This window comes from Halichoeres trimaculatus, unplaced genomic scaffold (assembly GCF_033239565.1).
Source record: "Halichoeres trimaculatus isolate MK-OKI-2021-1 unplaced genomic scaffold, fHalTri1.1 fHalTri1_scaffold_9, whole genome shotgun sequence".
In the NCBI taxonomy this organism is placed as follows: domain Eukaryota; kingdom Metazoa; phylum Chordata; class Actinopteri; order Labriformes; family Labridae; genus Halichoeres; species Halichoeres trimaculatus.
The window spans coordinates 37,295,388-37,310,735 of NW_027437188.1; the positions used below are offsets into that span (position 1 = coordinate 37,295,388).

General features: G+C 44.1%; 1 protein-coding gene across 8 annotated transcripts in view; it reads right to left on the reverse strand.

Moving 5' to 3' along the window:
• Positions 1-1,028: 1,028 nt before the first annotated feature.
• Positions 1,029-15,348, reverse strand: part of actn4 (actinin, alpha 4) — a 79,883-nt gene continuing 65,563 nt past the window's right edge. For 2 of the 8 annotated variants that reach the window (XM_074678746.1, XM_074678747.1), the window contains exons 12-23: positions 14,131-14,278; positions 13,871-14,021; positions 13,653-13,761; positions 12,747-12,887; positions 12,477-12,659; positions 12,034-12,168; positions 9,574-9,753; positions 9,291-9,437; positions 6,300-6,380; positions 5,446-5,511; positions 4,793-4,951; positions 1,029-3,050 (exon numbers count right to left, since the gene is read on the reverse strand). In XM_074678746.1, the coding sequence (XP_074534847.1) occupies positions 2,892-3,050; positions 4,793-4,951; positions 5,446-5,511; positions 6,300-6,380; positions 9,291-9,437; positions 9,574-9,753; positions 12,034-12,168; positions 12,477-12,659; positions 12,747-12,887; positions 13,653-13,761; positions 13,871-14,021; positions 14,131-14,278 (1,659 nt within the window). In that variant the 3' untranslated portion in view covers positions 1,029-2,891. Of the gene's footprint in view, positions 3,051-4,792; positions 4,952-5,445; positions 5,512-6,299; positions 6,381-8,957; positions 8,991-9,290; positions 9,438-9,573; positions 9,754-12,033; positions 12,169-12,476; positions 12,660-12,746; positions 12,888-13,652; positions 13,762-13,870; positions 14,022-14,130; positions 14,279-15,348 lie in introns of all 8 variants that reach the window. The other 6 variants (XM_074678753.1, XM_074678752.1, XM_074678749.1 and 3 more) reach the window with 4 other exon arrangements.

Genomic DNA, 15,348 nt, shown 5'->3' on the forward strand with positions numbered 1-15,348 from the left:
CAGGGTCTGGTCTTGGGGTGTTGCCGCCCTGGTCATGTCGGTGGTCTCGAGCTGCAGCTGCGCGCGCAGAGCAGGTCCGAGTGACTGCTGCAGGGGCGCGAGACCGTCTGGTTTCCTACAGGTCCAGCCCATTCCCGCCCCTCGCGCTCACAGCTGAGAGTCTGCATGTTGAAGCTAAAGTTTGAAGCTCTTTGTTTTTAATGTTTTAACCTCCTGAGACCCACAATGCATTTCGGAGAGTTTATCCAATGAAATAAAAGATCTGTTTTTCCAAAACTGACCACCCACTGACCTCTGTGTTTAAAAAATAAATTTGTCAGATTGAAGTCAAACTTTGTTTTTTTTTTTCAAGACAACATTTTTTCTTGCTAGATGAATTTTTTATGTGAAATGCAGGGTACTCCAGGTGACAGAGAAGTGACATCCTCACAAACTAACTTTCAAAAACCCATCAACACACACACATGGACATACACATGCATACATAGCTCAACCCAAGTTTAGTTTTAAATTTTCAATGTTTTTTTTCCTGATTTAATGATATTTATACACCTGTGAAAGGGAGGGCAAACAAGCTGCAGCTGTAGCAAGCTAACTTTTAGCTAGTAAGTGATTTTTGTTTTGTTTTAATCACAAAAAATTGCTGGTTCCTTTTTAAAATTGCAAAAAAGATGACAGAAAAAAAGACAATTTTTCCATATTAGGGGGTCCTGTTGTCCCCTACAATCATCTGGTTTAAAAATAAAATAAATCAATAAATAAAAAGTGTTTATTACAGCATGCTACTTTCAACTAAGACAGTTATGTAACTCAGGAAAGTCAGATATTTCAACACTTCTTCTTACAGGTCTCAGGAGGATAAACTTTTAAAAGTATAAATTTTAGTTTTTTAAGTTTTTTCTACTGGGAGGGACATTTCTAACACACCACATACTAAACTGTTTTCAGGACGTCATGCAGCACGACGACACTCTGAAGCTTTTAGTCCAACACTGATGATAAAGAAGAGACAGGGAGCAGGAAGTATTTTGTAAGGAAACTTTTTATGTGTGCTTTGTGAAACTCACTTATCATTAGACAGAAGGCGTTGCAGTTTCCAGTACAGCAGATAAGGTTTGATATTAAAGAGTACAAAAAAAGGAAAATCACAATTCCAGAGTTCGTTTCTCTCCAACCTCGCAGGGAAAAAAAGAGAAAGAAAAAGAGAAACAAGCTTTTGGTCCGAGTCTTTTCTTCTCCGTTCCTTCCCTGTCTGTTCCTCCCTCTGTCTCCCCCTCCTCACCTCCTCACCCTCTACGAGCCGACAAACACCGCGGAAATCTGCTCCCCTCTCCGTCAGATCGATGCCCACTCGGATATCAACACGCTATGATTGCATAGTTTTTGTTTTTTACACAACAATTTTCCTTTTTTGATAATTTTTATTTGCACATATGGAATGTTTACACACAGACCCCCTCCCTCTTTCCTCCGAACGTTTGCTTTCCCTTTTCTGCAGAGATAAATGAGGGGATGGAGGGATGGGGGAGACGGGGGAGGGAGGGGGAGGGCTGGAGAGTGAGGTAGGGAGGAGACAGAGAGAGGAGGACAGGGCTGTGGAAACCAACAGGCACATTTATCTTCATCACTTTTCCAAAGACGCTCCCTGTGAATCCAGGAAGTGTGAGACCTTTCCCTCAGCCAATCAGAATCCTCCTGACGCTGATAAACTGTTTCTGTGAGTGTGTGCGGACCCTGGATTATAAAACTGGCCTAAATCAGATTATTACCGTCTACACTATTTTATAAATGTGTGTTTAAATAAGCACCCGACGCCCGATGGAGGAGAAGTCTCAGAGGTAAATATTGATGATGATGCCTGTCGTGGGATTTATACACAGATTAACTATCTTTGACTTCATGGCCAACAGATTTGTTTACTTTTTTTTATTCGTGTGAAAATAAAATGAGAACGACGTCTGGAAGCTCAAACCTTTCCACTGGAGAAACTGCGAATGTGTCACGATGTCGGCTTTTACCTTTTCTTTATCTTCAAATAAACGTCTCTACTTTGCTAAACTTGGATTATTTCCAACACCTGGGACCGTGAACGCCTCATTCCTCGCACTGAAAAAAAAAAGTATGTACAGCGCCGAGCCCCGCCCTCCCGTCCACACCTACCACCGAGCCCGTCCCCACCGCACCCCCTGCTCCGAAAACGAAAGGAAAAAACAAAGACAGGAGGAGGAAGAGAGCTGAGGTTAGACAGGTCACCTTATCCAGCAACAAGGGGATTATGGGTAAATATGTCATTTTATCTCTGGTTGGTCAACGCCCCTTCCTCCCTCCCCGACCCCTGACCCCTGACCCCTGACCCCGCAGCATAAATCTCTCTAGATTCTAATACACAAACCTCGCCAGTCGCCACGTCAAACCCCACGCCCCCCGCCCCGCTGCTCGCCCTCGCCCCCACCTGGCAAGAAGAAGAAATTATAATAAAATAAACAAAAATTAGCATAAGTATCAGATTAGCTTGTGCCCCTCCCCCCTCCCCAGATCTACCCCCGCCCTCCCCCTGTTGACCCCATGAAGGCAGACAGGGTGAAGCTAAGGACCCGCTCTACAGACGTCCGTCCCCTCGTCCCACAGCGCCCCCTGGAGGAGCCCGTCCGTGCACGCCTCAATCTGACCTTTGACCCTCCAGCTGACGCACCCTGCAGAGCCAAACCCAACCACAGTCCAACCGTCATTTCTAACCTGGCACACGCAGGGGCACCTCACAACCACTCCAATCCTTCCAAACGTCCCGTTTCCTGGCGTCTCCTCTGAGCGCAGAAAGCCCCGCCCCCTCCCTCCCCTCTTCCTCCTCTCCTCCCCCCCTCCCTCGTCTGTCCAGCCCTCCTCTTCCTCCTCTACAGGTCGCTCTCTCCGTACAGGGCGGTGGAGAAGGACATGTAGTCGAGGGCTCCGGCGACAGCGTCGGGCCCGGTGTAGGGCGCCATGCGGGCGATGCAGTACTCGGCCTGGTCGGGGGGGAGCTCCCTCCTCAGCTCCTCGGCCGTGATGAAGTTCTGGAGACAGAAATGATGATGAGTGATTAAAGACAAGGTAAAGAAGGCGGAGCTTCAGCCCCTTCGCAGACAGCTAGGTCAGCCACGCCCTTATATGGACATAACTAGAAAGTTCATTAGCTCAAAAAATAAAACTGGAAATGAGGAATTCAGATCAACACTGCTCTGTTGAGCACTGTTCTGGTGTTTGTGCTGTCAGCCTCTAGTGGTCACTGGATGAACTGCAGTTTTTCACATTTCTCATCAACTTCATCTTTTATGAAACATTTCTGAGTTAAAAACCTGTAAGGCATCATGGCACATGTGCATGTTTGTCCTCAAACCAGATGTAATATGTGCGTCATTTAAAGAGGTTGTGAGGAGGGTCTGTTTCAATTGGACTGGAGCGCCACCTTCTGGCCAAGAGTCTTACACACACACTGTTATAAAAATGTGTCTTTTGTCTAGGTGTGTGTTTGTTTTTGAACACATTCTCTTTGCTAAAGTCAAAGTTTTCCCAAATCCAGCTCCATGAGGTAAGGTATTTATCAACAGGTAGAGCTACACTCTGAAACCTGACAACAAGCTAACTTTGTCAGTTTGTACCGTAGTTTAGTATCAAGCTATATTTAGCTCCACTCACAGCCCGGTGCTCTGAGACGTGCAAGTTAAAACTTTAGCCAAAGTTTTGCCCCCTACATCATGTTTAAGCCTTAAGCGCTATCTAAGGCTTGAGCTCTTATTTTCACCTTTAGCTCCTGATAAAAACTTTAGCAAATGTTTAAGCCTTTGGCTTGTGTTTCAGCCTTTCGATCCAGTGTTAGCCTTTAGTGCTATATAAGATTTTAGCTCATGTTTGAGCCTTCAGCAAGTGTTTGATTTGTTTGTGTGTTAGCCTTTAAGCTCATGTAATAGCCTGTAGCTAGAGTTTTAGCCTTTAGCTCATGTTTTAGCCTTTCGCTCATGTTTCAGCCTTTATCTTGTGTTACAGCCTTTAGCTCACATTTTAGCCTTGAGCATGTGTTTAAGTCTTTAGCTCATGTTTTAGCCTAAAGCTTGTTTTTAAGCCTTTAGCTTGTGATGTAGCCTTTAGCCTTCAGCTTGCCTTTGGCTCATGTTTTAGCCTTTGGCTTATATTTTAGCCTTAAGCTTGTGTCTCAGCCTTTAGCATGTGTTTTAGCCTTAAGCTCATGTGTTAGCCATTAGCTCATGTTTTAGCCTTTAGATTGTGTTTAGGCCTCAAGCCTTTTTCTTGTGTTTTAGCCTTTAGCCTGTTTGTAAGCCTTTAGCTCATGTTTTAGCATTTGGTTCATGTTTTAGCCTTTAGCCTGTTTGTAAGCCTTTAGCTCATGTTTTAGCATTTGGTTCATGTTTTAGCCTTTAGCCTGTTTGTAAGCCTTTAGCTCATGTTTTAGCATTTGGCTCATGTTTTAACCTTTAGCCTGTTTGTAAGCCTTTAGCTCATGTTTTAGCATTTGGCTCATGTTTTAACCTTTAGCCTGTTTGTAAGCCTTTAGCTCATGTTTTAGCATTTAGCTCATGTTTTAGCCAGTGAAACAGAATCTAATGTGAAGTTTTCTGTTGTTTGAAGGTTTCTGTTTTTGTGGGAACAGACCTCAGTGAATCGTCTGACCCCTGGAGTTAAGCTTCATCTATGACCTCCAGAGAAACTTTGAGGCTGGTTTGTCAGACACACAGCCTGCAGACGCTGCTGAAAAAGCTCTGACATACTCGCCGTAACTTCATAACATCGACACACTGACCTTATCTGCAGCCAGGATCTTAAAGGAGGCGATGACCTGGTCTGCGGTGTCCGTGTCGGTCGTTTCCCTCGACATGAAGTCGATGAAGGCCTGGAAGGTCACGGCGCCGCTGCCGTTGGGGTCCACGATGCCCATGATGCGGGCGAACTCGGTGTCACCCTGACAGAGAAAGAAGAAGAGGTTAACCTGGAAGAGACAGAGCCGTGGACACAGACAGCTACACGCTACACGCTACGACACATGCAGGCAACATGATCACTACACAGACACACACTGGGCTGGAAATGATCAGAAGAGAGGATTTCACAGGATTTTACAGTTTTACAGTCAAACTCCATCTTTATGTCTTTATTTATTCTGATGTTTAATATTAAAAACTGTAAAATCCAGGTTAGCTTAGCCTAGCTAGATCACATGGAGGAGCAGTGAAGGAAAAACAGAGATTATTCAGATGGACTGTTTGGAAAATGAGGTTTTTATAGAGAGAGAGAAGCAGGAGTGAGGTCAGCTCAAACAGACGATGAAGACGAAGACGAGGGGTGAGAGAAAGACAGGAGGAAGAACACGGTGTCTGCAGGTCTCTGCGGGTGAGGTGGACTCAGACCCTCCTGGACCTGCAGACTCCCTGTGTGAGCGTCATGCAGCAGCAGTACCAGGCTGTTCCCCGTAGAAATGAGCAGAGCCCGGAAATCATCGGACACCATCTGTCCCGATCGCTTCTGTGGAGCCGTCACGGCACAGCAAAGACCAGCGAGGAGGAGGAGGAGGAGGAGGAGGAGGAGGAGGAGGTGAGGGAGGGTCAGAGAGAGCGAGTGGAGGGACAGAGGAGTGAGGGACAGAAACACAGATATCAAAAAAGATGCAGACTGAGTGAGAGGTGGAGAAAAGACCCAAAGCACAGTTTACAGCGACAGTCTGAGAGCGACAGTCTGAGAGCGACAGTCTGAGAGCGACAGTCTGAGAGCGACAGTCTGAGAGCGACAGTCTGAGAGCGACAGTCTGAGAGCGTCCTGACAGACGGACAGAGGATGAAGGACGAGGAGCAGACAGCAGCACAGAGCAACAGAGCCCCCCGGTGGACAAACAGGGACGCAACACCTCTGCCCTGCATGCTCATGGACGGACACTTCACCGACGCCGAGCCAGGATCTTCAGGAGCCTCAGAGCAGGAGAGCCGGCCAATCACAGAGCACCTCCTCTGACCCCTCGCTAAACAAATATAAACTCTGAAAACGCTGATCTGTGAACGGCTAACGCTGCACTTTTACACACTTCTCCAAAAAATGTGTTTTTCTGATGAAATTTCAAATGTTTTTCCTGAATCGCTGCGTTCAACATAAAGTCAAATAAGATAAAAGTAAAAAAAGAAAAATTCTGTTTTAAACCTTTAAAGACTAAGACTAGTTTTAATAAGTCAAACATCTGGCTTGGCTGATCTGATTCTTGGCGGCCCCCCTGCTCCTCGGCCTGCACCTCCTCTCCCTGCGCCTCCTCCTGGAGCTCCTACCTGCTTGTCGTTCTCCACATCGTAGCCCAGACTGATCAAACAGGCTTTGAACTCCTCGGCCTGCAGGGCCCCGCTGTGGTCCTGCGGTCGGCCAAACACCCAACGACAGAGCACCGCGTCATGAGGACGAACCGAGCACGACACACGGCGAACACGTGATCCACGGCATGCAGGAGGAGGAGATGAGGAGGACATGACGATGGACACACAGATGGACAGACAGTCATGGATGTTTAGAACATGTGAACATGCAAAACTTCACAAACACTTTGACATGATGAGACTTTATCAACCTGAGAGCGCTCCCACACACACACACACACACACACACACACACACACACGTGGATGGAGGAGTGACCACAGGGATGGTGTGAGCCAGCATGAATAAGTGACGCACACACACACATGGTGTGAGGAGGTGAATGATGGCGGTGTCTGACGACAACACGCAGACGTTTGGTGACACGTTGAGCTTTTTACACCAAAACTGTTCGACAGTGAAACAATATCTTCACCCTCAGGTTCGTTTCCTAAACGAGACGATTAAACCAACTTCCTAAAACTCTCTGTGTGTCCAAAAGACCAGAGTGATTTTATAACAAGGGGAACATTTCAGGTTCACCAAAAAGAGCTTTTTTTTTCTTCATTTCTCTTCTCTTCTATTTGTTTGCAAAGTATAAACCTGGCCATTTTCAGAGCATCTTGAACGATCTTTTAAGGCCCAAATAATCTTGTTTTCTATGACTCTGTAAACATAAAACTACCTAAGAAGAGTGAACTCTCTTTCTGTTTTTGATCCAAAAAAACAGACAAATCAAACTTTTTTTGATGGCCTTCATCTCGGGCGCTCCATCCTTTGCTCCTCTCCATGAGATCCGTCGTATTTCCTCACGATGGCGCCGCTCTTTCTCTCTGAACTACGGCGACACATCCTCAGTTGGAGCGTGAGCTGCCTGAACTTTCCTGACTGTCAGCGTCTCTCTGTGTCTCTGTCATCTCACATTTCTCCTCATATCCATGCTGAGCTCTCATCCAAAGAGCGCACCGCTCTCACCCACAGTAGTTAACGAGCAGGATTTTGATTGACAAGCTCCACCAGACCCCGCCTCCCTTCACTGAAAAATATAATTTACTTCTATAGACGCAGTAAACAGTAATCGAATGTCAATGGCAGGGAACACGGACATTTTAATCAATATTGTCCTCTTGAAAAAAAAAAAAAAGGATTTACACATCTTCTCTTTTTCGTGTATTCACTCCATTAGTCATGCACTATAATTCTGTAATGCCTTAGAATTCAAATTCTTTATGTGGGGACCTTAAGCAGATATGAGATTAAAATGTGATTATTTTTTTAATCTCCTGACAGCACTATTTACCACATTATGGCTGATGAATGTACTTGAAAGTAGTGTCCACAAAAAAACATCTTCTGAACAAAATAAACAGGATTTTGTTGTTTAAACTTGTGTATGAGAATATTCACTGATTCAGTCTTCTACCAAAATCTGTTTGAATTGAAAAGTGCTGCTTCTGATGCTGAATATTGAAAAATGTGATTAATTACGATTAATTAATTACAAATGACACAATTAATTTAATTAATTTTTTTAATCAAGTCCCACCACTAGTTATCGGCCATAACAGCAATATTAATATTGGATATTGGTATCAGACAAAATGTTTACATTGGTGCATCCCGACCTAGAATGTACTGAATTCATTTGTTGGCAAGCTTGAGCTCTAATGAATTCTTAAATATTCAAGTAAATAAAAATAAATTGGTGCATTGTTTTGTCGACTGTGTTGTGGATAAAAGTTGTGACAATTTTTTCAGAATTAATCCATATTACACTGAATTTAGAGTTCTTCAACATTTCTCTATCAGACAATGCTCCCTGTAAATGTCCCTCATCTTTTATAGCACAGTTTAGACAAAATTTAAAGAATTATGGCTCTTGTATAATTTTTCAATTTTTTTTTTTGCAAATATTTTTCATTCTGTTTTTGCACTTTTTTGGATTTAATTTTTTTTCTTTTAATTTAGCATTTTTCTTTTTTCTTTTTTATTATAATTTAATTTTTGCAAATATTTTTCATTCTGTTTTTACACTTTTTTGGATTTTTTTTTCTTTTAATTTAGGAATTTTCTTTTTTTAATTCTTTTTTTATTTTTTTAATTTTGCAAATTTTTTCATTCTGTTTTTGCACTTTTTTGGATTTTTTAAAAATGTTTTTTTCTTTTAATTTAGGATTTTTCTTTTTTTAATTTTTTTATTTTTTAAATGGTTTTTTTTTGCAAATTTCAGAAAAATAGGGTTATAGGGTTTTTTCAATGGGTAACACAGTTGATGCAGATTTCTCAGACACACACAATGTGAATTATTTTATCTAAATCAATTAGTTAAATAGTTTTGACATTTGAAAAATCAGCATGATTTGTATTTTTTGCTAAATAAATGATGAACCTGTAACTTCCTGTATTAATGAAGGTGAAATATCAGCTGCTGTAAAAATGGTTAATTAATATTTAATAAATCGATCAGTTGACCCCATGGACTTGAAATGTTCCCCTGATCATAGACTCACTCCTCCAACACCTCAGAGTGTTTCCACCGCGTGCTCACCAACGCTAACCATCAGGACGAATACTCACACGTCTGGCTCCTCTGTCACCGCCGTGTGACGTCTGAACATTCATTCAGTCGGTTAAAAACTGATTCATAAAAACTAAACTCTGACAGAGAAACACGAAATGTTTCACTTTAAACACGTCAGACTCTGAGACGTCAGTGAAGACAACACAACAATAACTACATGCAACAAACACACGTGTCATTTAGTGCATGCCTCAGTCAGCTCTACCGTATTTACTGTGTTAAAGGGGCAGGAACATTTCATGTTTGCTCTTAATGTGATCATAAAGTGAATTTAAACAGTTTTTCAGTGAAATAAAAACGAGCGCTGAGCCCAGACGTCCCGCCCTGACCTTGTCGAAGTGGTTGAAGGAGGCGCGGTACTCGAAGAGCTGCTCCTGGCTGATGCCCTTAGCGTCTCGCGTCAGGATCTGGTTCTCCACCTCGTTGATGGTTCTGGCGATGGTGGTGAGGAGCTGCTCCCAGCCCACACGGAGGTGCTGCAGGAGAGACACACCAGACACTGAATCCAGACGGGCTGAAGTCCTCTTAAAGGACGGGACCAGGATTAAACCATGAAGGATTCAGAGCGTGTGTGTGTGTGTGTGTGTGTGTGTGTGTGTGTGTGTGTGTTACCTCCATGGTGTAGGGGGTGTACTGGTTGTCAAAGATCAGAGCCTCCTGGATGAGCTGGTGGTATCCCTCCAGCGTGTTGATCTCGGGCATGTAGCTCATGATGTTCTTCTGGTACTCCTTCAGGCTGGCCAGCTGGTCCTCCAGAGTCCCGTTCATCTCGATGGATATCCTGCCGATTTCCTGCCAACACAAACACACACTGAGCCTACTTCCTGGTCCTCAGAGACCTCAGAAAGACCCCAGAGACCTCAGAGACCCCAGAGACCCCAGAGAGACCACAAAGACCTGCAGCCTCTCATGGAGCTGTGTGAAATCTCTGCCGGACTCTTTCATGACCATCTTTGGCTTCGTCTCCTGGGTCAACATGTTTTTTAAGACCTTATACTTCAGCTGAAGAGAGGACAGAACTGAACTTCAGTCTGAATCCGGAGACCTGCTCCAAAGTCTTTACCTGTGTGTAAACAATAACGTGAACCCAGCTCCCTGGTCCTGGGATGGATCAGAGTCCTGAGGCCTACAGCACGAAGCGCGGTCAACTTATCCGCGGTAACTCACATCTATCCAGGATTGAGTAACCGTAACAACGGCAATCAGGATAATCGATAGCTCGACTAGCTAGACGCGAATTATCAACACGGTAACTCAACCCAGGATTGACTCATCAAGAGCCGTGAACGCGCACGTCAAAGAGGAGGGCTCAGAGGCAGCTGACCAATCACAATCATGAGCGACTAAGAAAGCTCCGTACCTCACCGCTGAAGAGCAGCGGCTGATAATACAGCAATACAAGGAGAGAAGCAATAACTCAGGGGGAACACGGTAGCAGCGACCAACCGCAGGCAAAATGCACGGCAACGCAAAGACACTTCTAAATAGAGGTCGACCGATATGGGTTTTTTGGGGGCCTATGCCGATGTTTTCCAAATTTGGGCAGCCGATGCCGATATGCATAGCCGATTTTTCCAATTTGATATTCAGGCCGATTGTTAAATAAATATATATTAATCACATTTTTGTGAAACGCAGCAATTTCTGAGCAACTAAAAGAAATCTATTACAACAAGTCGTGTCCAGTCCTCTGAACATTTATTCAGCTTTCAAAACAATGACATATTTTGTCTGAGTAAACACACAATGTAACAAGCAGTAGTCAACATTCACACTCTTCTTAAAATGTCAAAAAAGAAATTTAAACTTATTAATATAATTTGAACAAAAGTATGTAATGTATCCAAGTGGTTCCACAAGTTTGAGGTGCTCATCTTTTTTGTGCCTGATCAAAAATTGCGTCATTTTATACAACGGATCAAAAATCGGCTTTTTAAACGAAAATATGGCCGATGGCCGATAGAGACAAATGTCCAAATATCGGCCTAATATATCGGCCGGCCGATATATCGGGCTACCTCTACTTCTAAATCTCATAAAATAATAAATGCTACTGTGCAAATGACTTGCGTGTTTTCCAATTATCATGTCATTCTCCCAGGTGTAATCCTTCTGGAGTCAGAAGAACATGGGAGCAGATAAAAAACATCATCACGTCTGATAACTCTGTTTCAAGCAGTGGTGATTGCTCTAAAACTACAAGTGAAGCTCAGCTTCCCCTAAAATGTCCCTAAAAAGTGTTGATCTGTTCTGCTGTGTGAACATTTCATTGATAAAATCTGAGCTAGAATTCCTTCATCTTTAGTTCAGAATCAGCTACCTATCACAGGTAACTGACTCCACCTCCTTCTCATTCATCCTGGGATCGCTATGAATTCATCCCTAAGTTACGTGAGGGCAGCAGCCAACACGGGATGCCGTAAACTTGCTCAGCCGCTCCTCATCCCCGACAGAGTACATGTAGCTGCCCGTGGCTAAGAATCGCAGGGCGATGCACAATGTCTGTGGGACAGTCAGTGCACCGCTCCTGCGGGTTGCACGGGTAATGTACGGCTCTAATATTTCACAGAGGTAGAATAGTCCGGCCGTCAGAACCTACAGATCTACCTCTCATACAGCGAATCGTGGCTTTGATCGAGCGGATCTGATCGATCTTTAAACACCCTTTCTCTTCGTAACTCTTCTTACAACTTGTGTGCCTCTGTCCACCGGGTTCGGGAGAAAAGGGCAGGCCATTGTTTCTGAGAAGCCGATTGGCCGGTGGGAGGGGCTTTGTATAGGATCAGATTCACCCTCCAACTTATCCTGCTCCAGAGCAGGATATCCGTTCAGAGTAGGTCCCCATGGTGATCTACTCTGATAAAAAAGGAACCGGCTTCGTGCTATCGCTAATCGAGAGTTAACCCTGAAGTTATCTCGCTAAGACACTAATCCTGCTTCGTGATATAGGCCTCAGGTCTTTAAAGAGCCGACTGTGCTCAGTGAGCTCACTGCCTCACTATGTTGGCTTCAACCTGTGACAAACTGCACACAGCTGCAGTGTGTGTGTGTGTGTGTGTGTAGATCCATTACCTCCATCTTTTCCTGGATGTAGGCGCCGACCGTGTTGGCCTGGGTGGCGAACTTGGCTCTCAGGCTGTCGTTGTTATTCTGCTTGTTGAGCTCCTCCTGCAGGGCGTTGTCTCGCTGCGGCACCATGCCCACCGCCTGCACACACACACACACACACACACACAGACACACACACACACACACACACACACACACACACACACACACACACACACACACACACACACACACACACACACACACACACACACACACACACACACACACACACACACACACAGATAGACATTTCCAGGTGTTATTGTCTTTGAACACATCGCTGGACACAGAGGCCGGTGGTGTTGGGCTCCCTGCTCTGTCCCTGTATGAGTTAGGGGGTCTTTGGTCTAAAAACCGTTGTAGACCCTGCTTTGGAGAGCCTCCTGCTCAGACCTGCTGCCCACCTTTTCCCACTTGTTGTCGATGCTCTCGGGCGTGATGGTGGTGTAGGGGTTTCCTCCGCTCAGCTTGATTCCGTTGCTCTGGGCCATCTTCTGCACCTCGGCTTCGATGGCCTGGATGGCCTCGCGCTCCTTGTTGGCCTCGGGCAGGGTGGACTTGAACTGCTCGTGGGCCGTGATCAGACCCTGAGGGGGGAGGGACGCAGGTTTGGTTTCACACACGGCTCACAGCAGATCAACTTCACTTCCTGTTTGTGTTGTTCGTAACCTCACCTGGATCTCCTCGATGTTGTGGACGATGAACATGTCCTGCAGGTCCTCCATGGCTCCCTCCATCCAGTTGTTGAAGGGCGCCGCTCTCTTGGCGTACTCCAGGTAAAGCTCATCTATCGACTCCAGCTGCTTCTCTGTCCTCTGTTGGCAGCAAAACACACACACACACACACACGCGCGCCACTTTTATTATCTTGTAATACTGATGCTGTAGAAATCTGACTTCATCAATTTTTGGCTCGCTACTTCTCCGACACATTTCCATCCATTTTCACCGTTCAGGTTTTAAAATGTACAGCAGGTTCAGGAGAATCAGACGTGTGTGTTTCACATTTCTAACCTTTTTACTTTTTTCAAATATTCAACGTTTCCCCAAATATTTTGGTCCATTTAAACGAATGGAGATGATCTGTCACCATGGAAACCACCAGGTGATGATGTCATAAGGGTTCCAGCTTAGGGTTGCAAACAAAGGTGATAAATATGACTGATGCTAGAGTTTAGCTCTGCTCCCATCACCATGGTAACCACACAGCTGATGATGTCATGTAACAGGACTGGTACGGTCAGGGTTAGAGGGTTAGGGCTCAGCATTTCAGTATTTTTCTATAAATATTCTTTATTTTTTCTATATTTTTGTACATCTGTATATTTTATACCTTAACTTTTCTGTATTCTATTTTACAGAGTGTGTAGCTTGTAATTCTGTTTTATTTCAGTAGTTGCTCGGTTGCTGTTCACGTTATTTCCTTGTTAACACCAACACACGGAGTCAAACTCCATGTCCTTGGCGATAAAACTTGATTCTGATTTAAAACGTAATTATTTTCATCAGGAGAGAAGTAAAGGGTAAACCTCTCAAACATGAACACACTTCACTGTGATCTTAAAAAGTCGGAGTCGTACCTCCAGTGACTCCTTGCGACTCTGGGTGAGCGCTCCCAGGGTGTCCCACTGATCACAGATCTTCTGACAGCGACTGTTGACGCTGGCCGAGTCGTAGTAGTCCAGCTCGCTGTGACACAGAAACAGAGACGCTTGGTCACACACACATGAACACACACACACACACACACACACTCTTCAGAAGCTGAACACTGGGTCAGCGCGTCTCTTTTCTTTACTTGAGTTCGGCAGCGATGGCGGCGATCTGCTCCACTCGGTCCTGATGAGCTGCCAGGTCGCTCTCGAAGGCCTCGTGTTTCCGTAGCAACGCCTTTACTTCTGACAGGGTGGAGGTCTCGTAGTCCTTCTGGGTCAGCATGGCCTCCTTACCTGTGTGCACAAAACTCTGTTTCATTAACCAGACTGGAGCAGCAGAGCGACAGATGAGGTCAAAGACAGCTCATCATGATGGTTCCTGATTGGTCGTTCCCTCTCGTACCGTCGGTCCAGGATTCGTGGATGGCGGCCTTCTGGTGGAACTTCTCGGCCAAGTGCTCCAGTCTCTCCAGACGTCTGATCTCGCTGAGGATCCACTCCTCGTAGCCTTTCTCTGCTCCCTCCAGAGTGTGCCACGCTCCGTTGATGTCCTGAGGGACAAACAGCAGAGGTCACTGGTCACACCCTTCATCACACCCTCCTTCACCGCACAGTTTGACCCCCGCTCAGGGTCAAATACCAACTCCAACCTGGGTCTCCAGCATTAAACCTAAACTTTTTATTTGTTTTATAAGGCTCTGACCTGTGGAGTTCCCCAGGGGTCAATCCTGGGACCCCTATGGTTCAGTATTAGACCAGCTGATACACAGCTATAACATAGGACACTCAGATCTATGAGAACACAGACCTGTAGATTCACCCTGTCACAGCGTCAGACAGATCAGATCAGCTGATCTCAGACTGAAACCATCGTCTGTGATTCACAGAAACAAAGAGTCATCAGTCGCCTACAGACGCTCTCTAAGTGTGAGTAACCAGGTTAGAGAACTAGGGTTAATACTGGACTCTTACAGCCACATTAAATCAATGACTTTTGCACATTTTTACCATCGAAAATCATCATTAATTTTTACAATTTTCTGAAATGTATTTATTATTTAGAATTTTTGCTAATTAATTCAATTTCAATTATTTTAAGTTTTGGAATTTTTCAAATTTTCAAAATTATTTGAATTTTTTTTGTAAATTTATTTAAAATAAAAAACTAAGACTTGTACAATTTCTATTTAAAAAAATCTCATTTGCATAATTATTCATTAGATTTTGACTATGTTTAGAATTTTATACACTTTATTTTTACTTTAGACGCTCTCGAAGTGTGAGTAACCAGGTTAGAGATCTGGGGTCAATACTGGATGCTAACAGCTACATTAAATCAATGACTTTAGGAATTTTTAACCTTTGAAAAACATTAATCATTAGTTATCATTAATTTTGGCAATTAAAAAATAAATAAATAAATTAAAAGAAATTGCAAATTTTTGAAACGTCGAAAATGTCGATCATTTTGCAACTTTTTTAAGTCTTGCAAACTTATTCAATTTCAATTGTTTTAAGTTTTTGTGAATTTTTTTGAATCTGCAAAATTTTTTGAAATTTTTGCAATCTTATTTAAGATCAAAAACTACAACTTGTACAATTTCATACATTTAAAAAGAAA